Source organism: Molossus molossus, unplaced genomic scaffold, assembly GCF_014108415.1.
Source record: "Molossus molossus isolate mMolMol1 unplaced genomic scaffold, mMolMol1.p scaffold_m16_p_22, whole genome shotgun sequence".
In the NCBI taxonomy this organism is placed as follows: Eukaryota; Metazoa; Chordata; class Mammalia; order Chiroptera; family Molossidae; genus Molossus; species Molossus molossus.
In genome coordinates, this window is record NW_023425358.1 from 32,344,733 (window position 1) to 32,359,751 (window position 15,019).

Genomic DNA, 15,019 nt, shown 5'->3' on the forward strand with positions numbered 1-15,019 from the left:
GCCCACTCGGGAGAAGCACTCAGCGTCCATGCAGCCCGGCACCTCTGGCCACAGCTGATTGGATGATGGGTGGCACTCAGGATGAGCTGAGCCAATCAGCTCCTTCCCTGGGAATTTGGAATGAGGACTAAGAAGAACTGTAACAACTGGGGGAATGTAGCATGGCTATATTTTCTACCACATGGGATGAGAAGCAGATCTTTTATGAGGCTAGAGGCTGTGTTCCTGCCCTCGGATCCCTTGAGATGGCTCTGAATTCTTATATTAAATTCCCCTTGTTCATAATGTGGTAGAGGCTCCCCAGATGGCCACCATGAACGCCTTCCTATGGATGCGTAAGTCACCCTTCCACAAGCAGATGGGATCCATTTCCCCTCCCACAGAATATGGTGGAGTAATGCCCTACCGGTTTCAGACCCAGCTGTTAAGAATCCTGGCAATTTTCATCTTTGCTCTCTTGGGATTCAGCTGCCATGTCGAGGAGCTGAATAAGGAAAAATCCACGCAGAGTACATTGAGGCACAGACTTAGGCGTGAAGCTTTCTTGGCCCGTCCCGTCCAGCCCAGCCACCAGTCAAATGCAGCTGAGTCAGCAACCCCCACCCATGCCACGTGGAGCGGAAAACCCACCCCGGGGTTTCAGAGCCCTGCCTGAATGCTTAACCCATAAAATCATAAAAAAATAATATACTGTTGTTGCTTTAAGTCACTGGATTTGGGATGCTTTGTTATACAGCAATAGACAACTGAAACCACTTGGCTGGAATTAATTTCCTTTCAGGCAAGCCAAGGGTCCTAACAAATATAGAAAGCCTATAAGGCAGACAAGGCATGCAGAATAAACTCTGAGGTTCCACTCAGCCTTTGAAGAAGAAATTGGGGGCCCAGTGAGGCTGTTTCATGAGTTCCTTTTCTTCCGGCCCTCATCTCTCCCTCTGGGGATGCTGAAGAGAGCAGAGCTGGGTGGTGGGCTGAGTTGTGATCAAAGATTTAGACTCCCCATTGGGCAGAAGCAAAGAGGCTTCAGGGAGAGAAACAGCTGTGATCTACGGCGTTATCCGGGGCTCCCTGGGGTGGCCGACTCCCATGAAACTGCCCCAGAATGGCAGCACCTCCTGGGACACCCAGGGGTGAGTCTCCCCTGGAGATGGACACCAGCTATGGGCGTACAAACAGGTTAATATTTGAAGGAACAGGGCCAGGACGGAATGAGCTCCAGCTTCTAGCTCCCAGAATGTCCCCTTCAAACCTGAGCTTTTACAATTTCCATGTTCTGCAGTCCAGAAATTTCGAGTCTTGAGGAAGGACACCTAACAGTTCAGAGCTTAAATCCGAGAGTCAGTCCGACAGGATGGACATCTTGACTCCATGTGACCTTAGGCAAGTGACCTGACCTCACTAGCAAAAGGGGGGTAATAATGGCACCTACCTGACAGGGTTCAGGAGAGCAGTTCAAGAGTTAAACCATAAGATGTTTTTAGGTTCAGGGTTTGGCACATAGTAAGTGCTCAGTAAATGGTACCCATTCTGATGATAATTTATTATGTTTATTGACAATGATTTCACACCTCTCTAGATAGCTCCCACTGAGATAATAGGAAAGATGATTCAGCACCGCAGAGCTTGGTGTCTGGACCCAGAAGGGGACACACACATCTGTGAGTTGCATGTAGTTATAAAGAGCTCAATCACTCTGAGAGGAGCAGCCAACCATATGGTCCAGGGTCCTCCGGCAAACACCCCAACACTGTGGTCTGAGCAGCAGGACCCTGAGAATCACACTGACCCACCTCATTGATGGTGGAGAAACTCCTGAGGCCTATTCACTGAGAAGCTCAGGTTGTGAAGTGAGGGCCCTGACGGCACCCCATTTTCAGCCTCGCCCCACGTCTGATGTGTCCCTTTGCTTTTATCGGGCTCCTCTCTGAGCCGGTCCGAGGGGTGCGTGGGAAGAACTGGCATGAGAGCAGGTTCGACCTCCTAAGACACAAATAGCACTGGGTTTGCCTCTGGCGAGGCCACCAAGGGAGGGCTCGCTGCGGGGACGGGCCGGAAACAGCCGCAGACAGAATCCCCAGAACTGTCCTCCCCATTCTGGCAGAACACGCAGCATCTCAGCAAAGGGAGCCTCTGCCACCAAGGGCTTGGCCCCAGCTTCCCGGGAGTCTCCTTCGGCGGAAGCTAAACTGCGGGGTTCCCGGGCTTGCCAACTCGGAGTCCTGGGGCATCAATTCTAGGACGGAGGCCTTGGCCAGTGTCAAAACTTCCACAGCAAACTCGTTGTTGAATGACTGCCCCCATTTACTGAGTGCGATGCTCTGTGCCAGGCACCACACTAACCCTCTGCATGTTCAACACTCATTGGGAAGTGTGTACTAATGTTATCCCCGCTTTGCAGATGAGGAAACTGAAGCACGGGAGATAAACGGCGCACTCAGGGTAAGTGGTAGACCTGGAATTTGAACCCAGGCCTTTCTGACTTTAGGGCTCCAGTGATTGACCACTGTGCTATTCCACCACGTCACCAGTTAGTCAAGGCAACATCACAAGACATGAAGGACAAGGCAGGGAACCCATCTATCCTTTTCTAGAATGTTCAAGCTAGAACCTTCTCAGTCCACAGACACCCCCCTTAACTTTACCCCCCGAGGCAGACCAAAGGCCAGGTTCATAAAACATGGGCATCACAGCTGATAGGACAAGAGAGAGAGCACCTGACATAAGCCAGCCAATCAGAGTGTCTTCCCTGGGACTTTGGACCACAGGAGCCGTAGCGAGAAGTTAGGAGGCAGCCTGCCTGCCATATTCACTCACCCACTCAACGAATACTTTACTGCACACCTACTAGGTACCGGGCGCTGGGGCGCCAGTGGGAACAAAACAGGCAAAAATCTCTACCCCTGGGAATCTTATCATCAAATAGGGAGAGTGAAACAGTCATCAAGGAAATATGTAAATATAAAACATGTTAGCTGGTGGTACGCACTATATAGGAAAAAGGCTGACAGAGGTTCTTGCTTCCAAGTGTTTATCCTTAGAATGCAAATCTCACTTTCTGTGAGGTGCAGGTCCAATGTCGGGTGAAACACACACACACACACAGGCATACATACATGTACTCTCACGCACACACAGGCATGCATATACATACTTTCACACACGCAATCATGCACAGGCATGCATACACACACTCTCACACACACAGACATGCAGGCCCCTCAAGACCTATCCCTTCAGCAACCCCAGAGGGGGCAGACACATGCTGTGGTGGGGTTTTGTCGTTTGTCAGCAGCACCTCTGACCCCCCCACCCCCCAGTCTGCCCTGAGTCATGTGCAGAGGCTCCAATCAAAGGCACCCACTTCCTGCATGTTCCCAACATCATTATCTAACCAAGAGCCTCCTTAAGCCCAAGCTGAGTGCGTGGGCAAGGAGCTAAGTGGGCACCTCAGTGCCTAAATCTGTTGTAAGCAGTTGGGAAAGGCTGCCCCTGGCACAAGGGCCTAGGGAGGGGGCTGGAATGGTGCTATCCCCCCCCCCCCCCGCTCACTGAGAGTCCAGGCTCAGGGGACCCCTCGGCGCCTCCCTCCCTCCCGGCAGCCAGGGCTCCCCATGTACACACGCTTCCTCTCCTCTGCACGCCCCTCACCCCTCCCCTCTGAAGATCCCCCCTTCTCAAGCCCACCCGTATGTCATTCCCCTCCTCCTAGCACTGTCCCTGCTCGTGGATTTTGTCACTCTCTGTCACACTCATCGCACACACTTCTATATCCCTTCTTCTCTCCCACACTCGTTCTAAAGCTCTGCCCTCGGAACCTCCCTTTTTGCTTCTTCCTTCCTTGCATTAAACTCGAAGTATTCCCAGGGCCAGGACCAGAACGTGAGTCATTGCACTCGTCCCAGACAACAGTCCCGCGGACAGTCACTGGTGTTTCCCCCACTCCGCCATGAGAGGTCCAAGGCTCAGGGAGGTGGTGCAACGAGCCGGGATCCAGGCAGAGGGGCAGGGATGGACCCAGGGTCTTCGAATCCAGACCCAGCAGGTCACCCTCTGCCGCCCCAGGGTCACGCTGGCCCACCTTTCAGGACTGATCTCTCTGGGTCTCTTACATAATGCATTTCAGAGGTGCCCTCGCTTTTACAGTGTCTCTGTGACACACCCTCTCCTCCCCCCTCGCCCTCAGCTGCACGTTCTGCTGGCTACGTGGCCAGTGTCTCCAGAGCACATTTCTAGAGACACACACCCCACCCTCCAATGACAAGCTCCTTCCTCCCCACCAGATGCTCTGACTCTAACGCACCCGAGAAGCCCCTCCCCAGCCGGCCCCGCCCACCCTCCCCCCTCTCCTCCTCCAGCTCTCCAACCTCATGGGACAAGGACTCCAGCTCTGCCTGGGTGGGCGGCCTGCTGGGCCCTAGATGGCAAAGCCCACAGGCAGCCCACTGCACCCCGGCACCCTGCCCGGAGCGGCACGGCCTCCTGGCCCCCCCACACCCCCGCCTCCGTGACTCCCAGGGGGTGGGAAGCGTCAGGTCTCACCCGATCCGCTCCTGCTCCATTTCTTCCATTTTCTCCGCCCGGGCGATCACCCTGTTGATAATTTCCTTTTCCTCATCTGTCAGCTCTTCCTGCTTCCTCTGTCTGTCAGGCTGAGCGCCAGGGTGGACGGACCAGCCCGCCTGGAGCCTGAAAGGTAATTTGGGAAGGCGTGAGGCTGGGCAGGAGACCCAGTGGGCAGTGTAGAGGTGTGGTTAGGCCCCAGGCTCTGGAGCTGGGGAAACCCCAGTTCACGTCCTTGCTGAGAAAACCCCTGGCTGGGCTACTCTTGGCCAAAGAATCCTCTCTCAGAGCCTCAGTTTGCTCATCAGTACAATGGGTTCGTTTCCATTATGTGCTTAGCACCTGGTAGACACGCCGTAAGTGGCAGTGGCAGGAAGCTCATGGAAACCCAGAGGAAAACAGTGTTCTCGGGAGAAGGTGCCAGAACACTAGACTCCCACAGCTGGAGGGGAGCCAATTCTGGGTGGGTGGTCTGAAGCCCTGCGCTCCAGGGGGACCCCAGCCCCTGCCTGGCACAAAGATGTTTGGTTCGAGCCACAGATTTAAAAAAATAATAAATTTAAGATGGTTGCCAACTAGGTTTATAAAAATCCCCTGACTTCACATAAACATCCAGATTCCCAACTTCAAAAGCTCCTGTAGCATTTTGAGTTTCATCCTGTGTTCTTCTTGGCTTTAAAAACAAACAATAGACAAAGCACCTACTGGGTACCACATTCCCTCATTGAATCCCCACAACATCCCTACCGTGTGCTTACATTCCCTCACTTAATCCCCACATCATCCCTACTGTGTGCTTGCACTCCTTCATTTAATCCCATCATCCCTACTGTGTGCCTGCATTCCCTCATTTAATCCCCACAACATCCCTGTGTACCTGCGCCCCTTCATTTAATCCCATCATTCCTACTGTGTGCCTGTGTTCCCTCATTGAATCCCCACATCATCCCCATTATGTGCCTCATTCCCTTATTTAATCTCCACATCATCCCTACAAGGTGAGGATTGCTATTGCCCATTTACTGGTGAGGAGACTGAGATATGGAGAAATTAGACCATTTGCCCAAGGCCATGCAGCTAGGAAGTAGCAGAGGTGGGATTCGAACCCAGGCAGCCTGTGTACTTAACCTCCAAAGTACAGAGAGGATTGAGTGCCTGCCCGTGTGGCCCCGGTGACGGTGCAGAGGATCAGAGGCTGCTGGGTGGAGAGCTGCAGTCTATGGAAAATCATGACCATCTCCACTAATGACATGGCCCACGCCCCAGGCACTGACGTACATCACCCAAGTGGAACACAGGGCGAAACACCACTAGGAATCCTCCAGAGCCAGCACCCCATTAGCTGTCCGCCTCTATTACTTCCACTGCTCCAATCTCATCAGCAGTCATGAAATTGCCTTTGACACTCAAAGGTAAAAATGAAAAGCCCCATCTTCCCCATCCCCCTCCTCTGCCATCCTCCCATCTGAGCTGGTTTGCACCAAAGAGGAGAGAAGGAAGAGTCTGAAAGCAAAGGGAAGCAGATGTCCAAGGCCAGGTCTTGTTGGGAGAAAGGGAAGGAGGTGAAATTCTGGTAGAAACACACCTTGCCTTGGAGCCAGGGCCTCTGGGATGAATAAACTGTGAAACACGCTCAACCCCTCTGTTCAATACCCTCCAGTGCCTTCTCATCGACTTTGAATAAAACCCAGAACTGCATAGAGGTTGCACAACATTGTGAATATGCTAAATGCCACTGAATTGTACACTGTAAAATGGCTGATTTTATGTTCTGTGCATTCTACCTTAATAGAAATAAAAATTCTTCTTGCCTATCTGCCTGATCTGTCCTTAATCTTCCTCCATCCTTATCACTCTCTTACTACACTCCAGCCTCACTGGCAGCCCTGCTCAGTCTTGAACACTGAAAGCTTGTTTTTGCCTCAGGGCCTTTGCACGTGCTGTCCCCTTTTCAGGAACACTTATCTCCCCAGATCTCTCCATGGATAGCTCCTTCTCATCCTTCAAATCTTGGTTCAAATGTCAACTCAGAAAGGCCTTCCTTTGTCCCTCATTGCCCGGGTTCACTTTTTTCATTGTACCCTTCACTAATTGAAATTATCTTTTTAAAGGATTGTGTTGTAAAGAAGAAAGAGGAATAAGGAGAAAAGGAGGAGGAGAAGGGAATCTTTGTCTATCTGAAAACGCCTTTTGTGTCTCTGCTTACTTTCTTACACCTCTGCCATGATGTCACAACATGCCCAGGACAGAACGTTGGAGGATGAGAAGTACATGGAGCAGAGCTGAGTCATTCCAGCCACAACCAACCTAGATCAGTCAACCCTTTGACACATAAGCAAGTCCAGCCAAGATCAGCAGAGCCACTGGCCCAGCCCATATTCCTGGAAACAAAGAATTGCTCTACACCACTGAGTTTTAACATGGTTTGTTACACAGCAAAAGCTAGCTGATACAGTATCCACTACGACAACAAGCAAATGTGAAGCTTGCTAGACTTCCTACATTTACTTCGCAGTTTGGTACTATTCTAAATTAGAGTTGCACAAAGTTCACCAGGATGTGTTTAATGCTTTCACCTGCTAAAAGTCTTTATCCAGCTCCAGTCTTATCTTTTTAGCTTCTAAATAAAATATTAATCAAAGAAAGAGTTTCACTGCTAACAAAATGTCTAAAGATCACTGCAATTGACTTGCTCATTTCCCAGAAGCCTGCCAGTCAGAGGAGGGAAGGGAACATCTCAGAAACACGCATGAAGTGAATATGGTCAGGCTCAAGAATATAGCATCCTGGACATGCTTGATTGCTAACTGACTTCCTGCTCAGGGGCACCAAGAGAGGGTCAGAAGGAACCCTCCCATTAAGACCAGCACCAGTGGCCCCTAATACAAAAGGAATTAGTCCTGACTCCAGGCGCAAGCCCCTCCCAGATGTTTCTTCCAAAAATACCTCCAAGGGCAGACTCCCACCTCCTTTCCATCTCCCACCTTAATTCTTCATTTCATGCACACAATAGTCATGCAATAAATGCCCACCAGATGTCTCTTTTAATAAATGATCACTCCCAAAAGGAGTGCAATGATGAAGTACTGCCGGGGCACCGGGGCTCTGAAGCATTGCACAGCAGTGCTGAGCGGAAAATTAATCCTTTTTCTTTCCTTTCTTCTTCTCATCCCCTCCCTTCCCCCAGGACACCGGCACAGGCAGGTGTCAGCAGGAAGTCGCTTTACAGCTCAGTGAATGACATGTTAATGAATCCTGAAGGAAAGGATGGGAAAGGAGAGGCAGCCACATCACAAAATGTTTTACACATGCCGGCCCTTTCGGATGAAGTTTACCCCAACCAGACTAACGGGGGTACAGAGGGATGCCGTGGTCCCCCTACTCCTTCGGAATGCTAAGGGAATCAAGGACTTCTGCTAATCTGTTAAACCAGACGGACATCCACTCAGTTCTTCTAAAATGCCTTGATCTCTTTTACATTTGGAATTTGCACATGCTGTTCCCCTACGTGGAACTCCTGTGTCTCTGCTTAATCTTGCTCTGCCTTCTTCACTCGGTCTCAACTTAACATTTCACTTTGGCCATCATGACCCCCGAGCCTGGGCTACATGCCCCTCCTGTGCTCCCTGGGCGCACTGTGACCCCGCTCTCAGAGCTCCTAGCACACTGGGCTGTATTTGTGGGTGACTGGCTGTTAATTTGTTCATAGACCCCTCTAGACACACGCTCAGACTTTGGCTATCCCTATATTCCTGGTGCCTAAGACACTGCTTGATATGTAGTAGACATATGTAGTCGGTGAATATTTGTTCATAAGGGAAGGGAAGGAGAAAAGGAAGGAGGAAGGGGAAGGAAGGAGGAGGGGAGGGAGTGAATGAGGATGGACATACACTACCTTTCAACTGTCAGTGTTCAGGAAGCCTCTATGAGCCTCAGACCCTCTGGAGCCATGGGCTCCTTTCCTGTGCTGTTCGTATTTATAGTCTGGCAATGTCTCAACATCTGTCCCTGGCGTGTCTAAATAACATACTCACGACACTCATATAGAGCAGATCTAGCCCTGGCCGGTTTGGCTCAGCGACAGAGTGTCGGCCCGTGGACCAGGGAATCTCGGGTTCAATTCTGGTCAAGGGCACGTACCTCGGTTGCAGTTTCCCCAGCCCTGCTCGGGGTCGCGCAGGAGGCAACCAGTCGATGTGCCCTCTCACATCGATGTTTCTCTCTCTCTCTCTCCCCCACTCTATCTGAACATAAATAGAAGGGGAAAAAAGCAGATCTAGTCTGGCCTGTCTTATCAGCCAACAACAGAAATCGTAGAACATTCAAATGGTCCTCAGCAATCAACTGGTCCAAAGTTCCCATTTGACAGATGGAGAAACTGAGACACAGAACTGGGAAAATCATTTCCCGAGATCACCTTATCGATGTTAAGAAAACCTTTAGAGAATGTTGGGCCCGATGATGTGGTCAGTTGGGTCCAAAAAAGCTGAACAAATTATGCAAGTGATACACATAGACACATTGTATATATACACATATACACACAATGCATATACACACGGTATATGTATTATGTGTGTATATGTGCACGTGCAATGTATATATGCACACAGGGGAAGGCAGCGTTGTGATTCACACTTTCCCGTGGCTTCGCTCAGTGTGCTTCACCGTTTACAAAGGTTCCCAGTGCGTCTCATGGGATCCTACCACCACCTGGTGAGGGAGGAAGGGCAGGGTCATTGTGCCTGTCTTACAAAGGAGGTAGTCAGGGCTCAGGTCAAGGGTGTGCCCAAGGCCACACTGACCCCCAATACCAGAGCAGGACTCAGACTGGTCTTCTGATACCAGACCCCACGCTCAGCTGTGGCTCTGTGATAACATCCCATCATGGGGAGCGTAAAATGACTTCCCATAGTTTCTGAATGTGTACCCAACAACCAGAGCCCTGACTGTCCATTTCTTGGACCTAGCACCCAATTGGTCATGCATATTTGGGAAATGAATCCAATTTAAAAGACAAAAATGGTTCTAGTACACTGTTGGTGGGAATGCAGACTGGTGCAGCCTCTATGAAAAATAGTACAGTGTTTCCTCAAAAAATTAAAAATTGATTTGCCATTTGAGACAGCGATCTCACTTCTAGGAATATACCCTAAGAAGCCTGAAACACCAATCAGAAAGGATAGATGTACCCTTATGTTCATAGAAGCACTATTTACAACCGCTAGGATCTGGAAACAGCCCAAGTGTCCATCAATAGATGAGTGGATGAAAAAGTTGTGGTACATATTCACAATGGAGTACTATGCAGCTGTAAGAAAGAAAGATCTCTTATCCTTTGAGATGACACGGAGGGACCTCAAGGGTATTATGCTAAGCGAAATAAGCCCGTCAGAGAAAGACAAATATCACATGATCTCACTTATTTGTGGAATATAACAAACAAGGTGGGCTGTTGAATGAAATAGACCCAGAGACATAGAAAGGAATATTGTTCAGATTGACAGACCTCAGAGGAGGGGGGCGGGAGGGAGGGATGAGATAAACCAAAGAACTTATATGCATGTACACGTAACCCATGGACATAGACAACAATGCTAGGGGTGTGGGGGGGAGGGATGAGAAGGAGGGGGTCTGGGGGGGGAGGAGAAACATCTCTAACAAAAATAAACTAATAAAACTTAAAAAAGAAAAAATTAAAATAAAAGATCAAAGCGGTGAGCAAAGCTAGGACGTCGGAGCCAAGGCAGCCCACCGGGAAATCAGACCGACCTCCCGTGAGGCCACAGGGACAAGTGGGCGGAACGTCACTTCCCAAGAGCTCTGCTCTGTTCCTCGCCGCCGGTATTTACTGTAGCAGTTATCTGAGTTACCACCTTTGTTTCCGAACAGTGCTCCTAGGCAAACACCGTGGAAACCGGCACCGAGCGGTCGCTACCTTGTTGAAATCCCACAAGGATGAAACCGAGGCTCTCCTGAGGCAACTTTCCAGCCTTCAGCAAGATCTTTTTTGACATTTCATAATTTTTTTTTTTCTCAAAAGGATGTGTGTTTTTTTTTAATCACTTACATTTTTTTTTTTTTTAGATATGTAAAATGTGCTAGTTCTTTTTTTTAAACCATCTCTCTGTAGGGGCAAGCCACTTTGATCAGAAAGGAGATACAATTTGGTTGGTTGAAAAATAAAATTGTGGCATGAAATACTCACTGTTCTTTATCACTGGAGGAAGGCAGAGGAAAGGAGAGAAAGAAAAAATGAAATCGGGAAAGACATCTCATAAAGATAGCAATACTGTCTGGATACAAAAACATAGTTTAAATGACAATAACCGACCCCCTCCCCCCGTATTATGATCTTTTTTTTTTTCCAATCCTCACCCAAGCACATTTATTTTTGCATTTATCTTCAGATAGAGTAGGAGGGAGAGAGGGAGGAAGAGGGAGAAACATCAATGCAAGAGAGACACATCGAGTGGCCGCCACCCACACGACCCCAACTGGAGCCGGGGACAAACCGCAACCGAGGTACGTGCCCTCAGCGGGAACCAAACCCGGGTCTCTCTGGACCGCAGGCCGACGCTCCAACCGCTGAGCCAAACCGGCCAGGGCCAGGCATCATGATCTTTTTCTCACATGTAAAACAAGGTAACTGCAAAGGAGGCTTGCAAAATCCACAGCTGTGATTAAAATGCCCACTCAGTTCAGCTTATTCATGAACTGAGTTGATCATGCGTGTATTTAAATCATGGGTTTGGGGTCCTAACGGATCACACGGCCAACATCATTCTCGGGTTTTGCTGCATTGAACACCTTGCGGAGGGTTGAGCCCTGAACAGTAACTGGATCTTCCAAAGGGAGAACTTTCAATGCCCCAGTTTGGGGAAAGGAGACCAGCACCCTCATGTATCACGTGTGCGGACACAGACATACACCTACCCCATGTCCTCTCTCTGTGCCTCAGTTTCCACCTCCGATCTCTGGCATGCTCTCGCTTGTCAACTTAAAAGCCACAGAGAAGCATCAACTTCCCAGCATTCCTCCCCATGTTCTCCCAACATCAAGAGCTAACCCATCGCCCTCCTCCCACAGAAGCAGACGCATCCGCCTCTTTCTAACACCGTCACGTGGTCACTGGTCACGGTTCAAACACCGCTGTTGGACTCAAGGAGGCTGAGAGAGGACGGCATTTGAGAATCACAAAAGCGGTAAGTGTATCTGGCTAGCCAGCAGTTAATGAGGACTAGACGTCTTAATTTCCAGGAGAAAGACATTACAAGCATCTGCATTGGCACATCACCACGGCTGCCGGGCAGATAGCATGTGTGATGCTTATAATTCACCCATTAGCAGTTACGGGGGAACCATTTTTAATATCTGAAGAAGACGCAGCAGCGAGCCAGCCAGCCAGATGCTCTCAGAATGCCAAGATGCTTCACAGTGACCCAGGAGCGCTTTTTGCGAAACTGCATCCAGGCTGGAGGAACAATTCTGATTTAATTGTCAAGCAAATTGTTTGGCTTTGCATCGACTCAAGTAAACTCAGATGGATGGGATTTTAATTAACTGACATTTCAAGAATAAAATAAATATTTTACCCTGTCCACCCTTCAGGCAAGTGTTTATCTTCCAGAGACACACTTTTTGGCTGATGGAATATTTTCTACAAAGTAAGTTTGGCCCCAAAGAGACATCTTGGGAAGAGCTTGGGAGAGTAGATATTTTCTTTAAACAAAGAACCAGTAGAGTTCAGTATTATTTTCAGAACTGTAAGACTCGAGCTCTAGGTAGAAGTCAAGACCCAGGGCCGTCTGGGTCAGAGGCTATGGATGGACTAGCTATTCAGACAGACCCTTCACTGATACATAATCAGGTCCCAGGTAAGTTAGAGCAACACTCTCTTCATGTGGTTAATTCTGGGATTAAAAAGTAAGGGAATTCTCCAGAAACTCTCCCCGCTTTCAAAATAAACAAACAAAATAGACTTCATCAAAATAAAAACTTTCCCTCTTTAAAAGATTCTGTTATTAAAAAAAAAAAAAGGCAAAGATTAGACTGAGAAAATATTTGCAAAACATATATCCAACAAAGGACTCCCATCTCTGACCTATGGAAAACAACCAACCCTGCAGACCTTAATAACAAGAAGATAAACGATCTGATTTAAAAATGGACAAAGTATTTGAACAGGTGATTCAGCAAAGAGGTTGTAGGATGGCAGGTGACGTAAGAGGGTCAGCACCATCACGGGCATCAGGGAAATGCAAATTAAAACCACAAAGAGTCCAGTCAATGTGGCTCAGTGGTTGAATGTCAACCCATACACCAAGAGGTCGCCAGTTCGATTCCCGGTCAGGGCACATGCCCAGGTTGTGGGCCCCATCCCCAGTGGGGGGCATGCAAAAGGCAGCCAAACGATGTTTCTATCTCTCTCTCCCTCTCACTTTCTCTCTCTAAAATCAATAAAGGGGAAAAAAAAAACCAACAAAGAAGCACCACTAGCCCTGGCCAGTTTGGCTCAGCGGTTAGAGCGTCGGCCTGCGGTCCGGAGAGACCCGGGTTCGGTTCCCGCTAAGGGCACGTACTTCGGTTGCAGTTTGTCCCCGGCCCTGGTTGGTCGTGCGGGTGGCAGCCACTCGATGTGTCCCTTCACGTCGATGTTTCCCTCTCTCTCTCCCTCCCACTCTATCTGTACAAAAAATGGAAAAATGTCCTCGGGTGAGGATAAAAAAAAAAAAAAAAAAAGAAGCACCACTATTCACACACTGAGATGATGAAAAGAAAGACTGATCACATCAAGTGCTGGTGTGGAGGTGGAAGTCTCACACATTTCTGGTGGAATTTAAAATTGTACAACCCGCCCTGGCCGGGTAGTTCGGTTGGTTTGAGTACTGTCCTGATATGTCAAGGTTGCAAGTTTGATCCCCAGTCAGGGCACCTACAAAAATCAACCAATGAACGCATAAATGACTGGAACAACAAATCAATGTCTGTCTGTCTGTCTGTCTGTCTCTCTCTCTCTCTCTCTCTCTCCATCACTCTCTCTCTTCCTCCCCCTTCCCCTCTCTCTAAAAAAATCTATTAAAAAAAACAACACTCCCCTGGCCAGTATTGTTTAGAGTGTCGGCCCACGGACCAGAGAGGCCGGGTTTGGTTCCCGCTAAGGGCACGAACCTTGGTTGCAGTTTGTCCCTGGCCCCGGTTGGGGTCATATGGGTGGCAGCCACTCAATGTGTCTCTTTCACATCAATGTTTCTCTCTCTCTCTTCCTCCCACTCTCCCTCCCATTCTATCTGAAGATTAAAAAATAATAATAATAATAATAATTTTTTTTAAAGCAGTAAAATCAGTGGAGAAATTTCCATGACATAACTTCCACCGGGTTCCATTTCCCCCACCCAGGGGAGGAGATTCCAGTCCTTTGTTTTCACTTCCTTTCCTCCTTCAAGGGTAGAACTCTCAGGACTTCAATGACCCCAAACAAGCCACTCCTAGGAAGACCCAGCGACTTACTTGGATTGAAGGGGTCGGTCACTGGGACACATCCAACGGTTAGAGCTGCTGCTGAACACGGTGTCAGTCATGGCCGAAGTCCTGTGCTCCTGGAACACAGTAACCCACAGAGGACCTTGGTTATCCAACCACTTCGTATTTCTCAAGGCCCTACTCTGTGCCAAACACTCCAGGGGACACAAAGAAGACAGGGGGCTTCACACAGCTACCCTCCACTTTCCAGATGGGGAACCTCGGGGCCCCAAGAGGGAAGGTTCCTACTGGAGGTCATAGTTTCCACCTGGGAGAAATGGATCAGAGCCCAAAAATCCCTCCCTTAAACCCACATTCTTCTCAGTCCCCAAGTCAAGGTCACACGCCCAGCAGGGGTAGGGTCAGAGCTCCCAGGGTCCCAATTTCCCTGGAGGTCGGGTTACAGCACAGCTTTGTTTCCTGGGAAACTGAAAAGGCAACAAGTTGGGAGAGGGACGGGGAGAGAACTCTTCCTATCCTGTAGCCTGTGGAATTATTCAGTCTTCAGGTGGTTGAAGCCAGAGAGGGGGTGGGGGTTCATGGGTGGACACATGGGAGAGAAACCCCTTACAGAGAAGCCATTTCGTCTGCTCCTGTGTGGTTAACATAACTCCCCAAAGGAATGTGACCATTTCATTGTTTCCACTTCGAAAACACAAAGAAGTATAACATAGAAAAGGCGACGGAGTAAACAGAAGCTACACAGACCATCTCCCAGGACCAAACTGGAATTACAACTAAAATAAAGACAAATCATCAGGGAAGAAGCAACAGAAAAGCAGCTTGTGAGGACCATATAATCAGGGACACTGAATTGATCCTGGTAGGACTGCAGAGGCGTGAGAGGGGGGCTGGGAGCCCACGGACAGCAGTGGTCTTAGCTGTGAGCAGTGCCCTTGGAGTTAAAATCCCAAGCCCACTCCACAGCGCAGAGGGC

The 15,019-nt window shown here is 49.2% G+C and overlaps 1 protein-coding gene across 1 annotated transcript in view; it reads right to left on the reverse strand.

Moving 5' to 3' along the window:
• Positions 1–15,019, reverse strand: part of RPH3A (rabphilin 3A) — a 69,960-nt gene that overhangs the window by 35,575 nt on the left and 19,366 nt on the right. Inside the window, exons 3-5 of the mRNA XM_036276814.1 lie at positions 14,071–14,159; positions 10,769–10,780; positions 4,540–4,686 (exon numbers count right to left, since the gene is read on the reverse strand). Of these exons, the coding sequence (XP_036132707.1) occupies positions 4,540–4,686; positions 10,769–10,780; positions 14,071–14,141 (230 nt within the window). The 5' untranslated portion in view covers positions 14,142–14,159. The remainder of the gene's footprint in view (positions 1–4,539; positions 4,687–10,768; positions 10,781–14,070; positions 14,160–15,019) is intronic.